Raw genomic sequence first — 3,466 nt, forward strand, 5'->3', positions numbered from 1 at the left:
TTACTGTATTTAAGACCTTGGCCCTTTGATAATGCATATAGAACTACAGGATGAGTCAAATACAACATAAAATAAAAATTCTTATCCCCAACCACTGATAATCGCTTCTCCTGGTAGACCTTAGCCCCTCCTCCACTGTCCATTTTGACGCCACCTTTTCTCATCCATTTCCGCCATCCAAACAACAACTAGCCAGAAGTTCAATGTTTGCAAAAGTTATGTCTCGCCCTATGCCATGTTTACATCTGTCAATTAGATAGTGGTCATGATACTTGTTTCATGGTCATTCTTTCGGTTAATATGGGCATTAATCCAAATAGGATCGGTATGGAGTAGTTCAGACCCGGCACCCAAATCCATACTCTTTTGGATGATGATTCTATAAATACATTCTAGCTGGCCATCAGGGTAGCGGAGTACACAGCATGGTTCATGGTTCCATTCATTCAACAAAATGGGTTCAGATCATTTGCTAGGATGAATAGGATTGATTTCACCTCTTGCTCGCTCACCACCGCCACCGACATGTGCACCATGCCTGCCATTGACAGAATTTATGTTGCATATTGAAAAAGGTTAAAATCCTTGCTTGTCTCTTATACACGATGAGTCCCTTTTTTCCTTTGTCCACAAAGACAAAATGAAGGACTGGTGTCAATAGTTCGTCATGGAAGAGCTTACTAATCCTAACTGAATATAGTAGAAAGGAACTTTACATCCATCCGAAACATAATTTTTTAATTCGAGGACCCTGGAATGTCTACAAGCTAATACTAATATCTAAAACCTAGAAAGATTTGAGAAACGATTCAAAATGCAATCACAACATAGAGGATAGATGCTTTAGGAGATTAGAAATCTACAAACAAGAAAAAGACGAGGATGCACAAGCAGACAAGACCATCAGCTTAAGCTATGATAGTGAAAAAGCACCGAGCACAGGTACAGTACACATCGTTTTTAAGCGTTCAATTGACGAATCAACCACACATGCTGGGCTATTACAAGAAACGATGATAAATCATAATTCACTTGAATGTAATGCATGCAAAGAAAGTAAGGAAGATCTTAACAAAATTGAACCAGGGGTCAAGCTTTCATTCTTCTCGAGTTAATTTAACAACTATACTATCAGAGTTTCAGCATAAACGTTATCATCTCGTGTTCACAAGAGCAAAACTTTCATAGAAAGGATACAGAACAACTATTACTGTACCATTGACAAATATACTAACAATATCCAAAACTCAAGCTGCAATTGGGAGTTCGAAACTCACCTCCTCCAGCAATTAAATGTCAAACCGAATTAGAATCGACCCACTTCCAGTAATGCTTTTTACAATGAACTGCACTATCCGCTATATTCCTCCCATCAAAATTCCCGTATTCCTCCTCCTCCTCTGTACAGAATTCGCCTCCCGGCAACCAATCCACCTCGGCATCCACGGTATGCAATACGTAACAAGCTGGCAATCCCGGATACGATGCAGAAGCCCTCTCCTCCACCTTCTTTACATAAGAATTCGGCACAATTTTCACTATGCCATTAATATCATAATCATTATTATCAAAACTCTGAAAATCCCCATTTTCAATTATGGATCCCAGCTCTTCCTTAACTGCTCTAAAGACGGCCGCCTCTATGGATTCTCCAGGCTTCATTTTCTCCGACAAGGGCCGGCACCGGGTACGGACGTCACCGTTGGATAACTCCTGGTGTGATTCTACAAGGATTTTCCCGTCATTTCGAATAATTCGCACGATCACAACCTCAACGGTGCGGACGGGAGGGGTAGAATCGGCGAGCAAGGTTTCACCTTCAGAGATTTCGAGCCATAAGTTATGCACGTTCTTCGTTCCCGGCTTGATCCCCCACGAGGCGAAGGAATCGGAGGGAAGCCGAGGCTTCAGCCAATCGGATAAAGACTGAGGGGTTGCAAAGGGACGGTTTCTAGGGTTTGTAGGGTTTCGTAAGGGGGAGGACATGGTGGGAGATTTGAGGAATCTCCGGGGGTTCAATGGGAAAGAGACTTTGTTGTTGGGGAGAAAGTAAACGGATGTGGGTTTAGGAGAAGAAGAGAAGAGAACAAATAAAGAGAAGACGGTGAAAATAACGTCAGGGAGCGACTTCGTTTTGTTAAGAAGGTTGTGGTAAGACGACGGTAAAGCTGGTAGTTGTGGTGGTGGTGGTAGCTGCGGCGGCGGAGACATGTCAAGACGAGGATAGAGGTGAATTTAGGGGGTCCATGATTTTTGTTAGTTTGGGGAGAACAGGAATAATAAGAGGTGGAAATGCCGAAATGGGAGATCAGTTTAGGATCAGCGATGGGAGATTTTGGCCTTCCGCTATTGGCTACGAAATTCTATACATTTTCCAGGTGGATTATTCGTTTGTTTTTGTTTTTGTTATTGTTTTTATTTTTATTTTTAGTTTTACTTTTAGTCCTTTCGAATGTCTTCAGGATATTTAAAGGTTAAACCCTAACTTTAAGGGTTCCCCACCACCTCTGCCCTGGAGTATCGTAAGGGAGGTAAATCGCAGGTTATGCCTCCAAGGGTATAGGGTGGAAGGCTGCTTGTACACTTGCACTTACCCAAGAGCCAAATTCATATTTTAGGATTCGAACCCTTAACGCAGCAGCCTCAAGCAAAGTTGGATTTCTCCACCCTCCTCTTTTACCACTTGGAGATGTGCCCTGGGGGCGAATGTCTTCAGGATATTTAATCTGATGGGGAGTGATTCGGCAATTTTCTTTAGAATTGAATCGAATCGAGAACAAATAATTAATGGCAATGAAAATATTGGTTCTTCACTAATTATGGAATCAAATTATTCCACTTTGATTTATTCGAGAAGTCAACGCTCCCATAAAAAAACTTAAAAAATAAAAAAAATAAATCTCTTACAATGTAAATGGGGGGTTTTCTAAATGGTCTATCACTATTCATTCTTACTAAAATGTCTATATTACCCTTAATTAAATGGCTTGCCATATTTTGAACAAAATATCCTAGTTTATTGAAATAGTTTCAAAATTCTTCTATCTCTCTTATTTTGAATTTTAATATATAGTTCCATTCTTTGATCAAATAAATTAGCATAATCTGTAATATAATTGTCATATAATTTTTTAAGATTATCATATTCTTTAGATGATATATCCATAGTCTCTAGTTGAGAAAAAATATTTTCTATTTTTTCTAATAGTCTTTCTAACAGATTATCTAATCCTTTAATTATATAGCCTGGCATCATATAGATAATTTCTTACAAGTTTTATAATAATAATAACATGATAGATAAGTTTTTGCAAATATGATAAGTAATAATTTCTATGATTCTTTTAAGATATTAGAAGAATTCTTTCTAAATTTAACAAAAATAATAATTTTACATTACTTTTGATCTTAAATTTGTATTCTTAGAATCGAGTGACCTTCAAACTCTGAATCTGCAAACTGCTCC

At 38.5% G+C, this 3,466-nt stretch overlaps 1 protein-coding gene across 2 annotated transcripts; it reads right to left on the reverse strand.

Moving 5' to 3' along the window:
• On the reverse strand, window positions 1-2,294 carry LOC111405661. 2 transcript variants are annotated; one of them, XM_023034653.1, is made up of 2 exons: window positions 1,278-2,294; window positions 1-538 (listed from the first exon to the last, which is right to left on the reverse strand). In XM_023034653.1, exon 1 carries the CDS (start codon window positions 2,209-2,211, stop codon window positions 1,297-1,299), a length of 915 nt encoding a protein of 304 aa, XP_022890421.1. In that variant the 5' UTR covers window positions 2,212-2,294; the 3' UTR covers window positions 1-538; window positions 1,278-1,296. The 2 variants fall into 2 exon arrangements, with proteins under 2 accessions (XP_022890421.1, XP_022890422.1); XM_023034654.1 differs by lacking the exon at window positions 1-538 and adding an exon at window positions 555-621.
• Between the last annotated feature and the right edge of the window lie 1,172 nt (window positions 2,295-3,466).

This window comes from Olea europaea, chromosome 12 (genome assembly GCF_002742605.1).
Source record: "Olea europaea var. sylvestris chromosome 12, O_europaea_v1, whole genome shotgun sequence".
NCBI classification, from domain to species: domain Eukaryota; kingdom Viridiplantae; phylum Streptophyta; class Magnoliopsida; order Lamiales; family Oleaceae; genus Olea; species Olea europaea.

Bases quoted from the DNA above. Each gene is read 5' to 3' on its own strand.
- LOC111405661 (XM_023034653.1), bottom strand. From the start codon at position 2,211: ATGTCTCCGCCGCCGCAGCTACCACCACCACCACAACTACCAGCTTTA.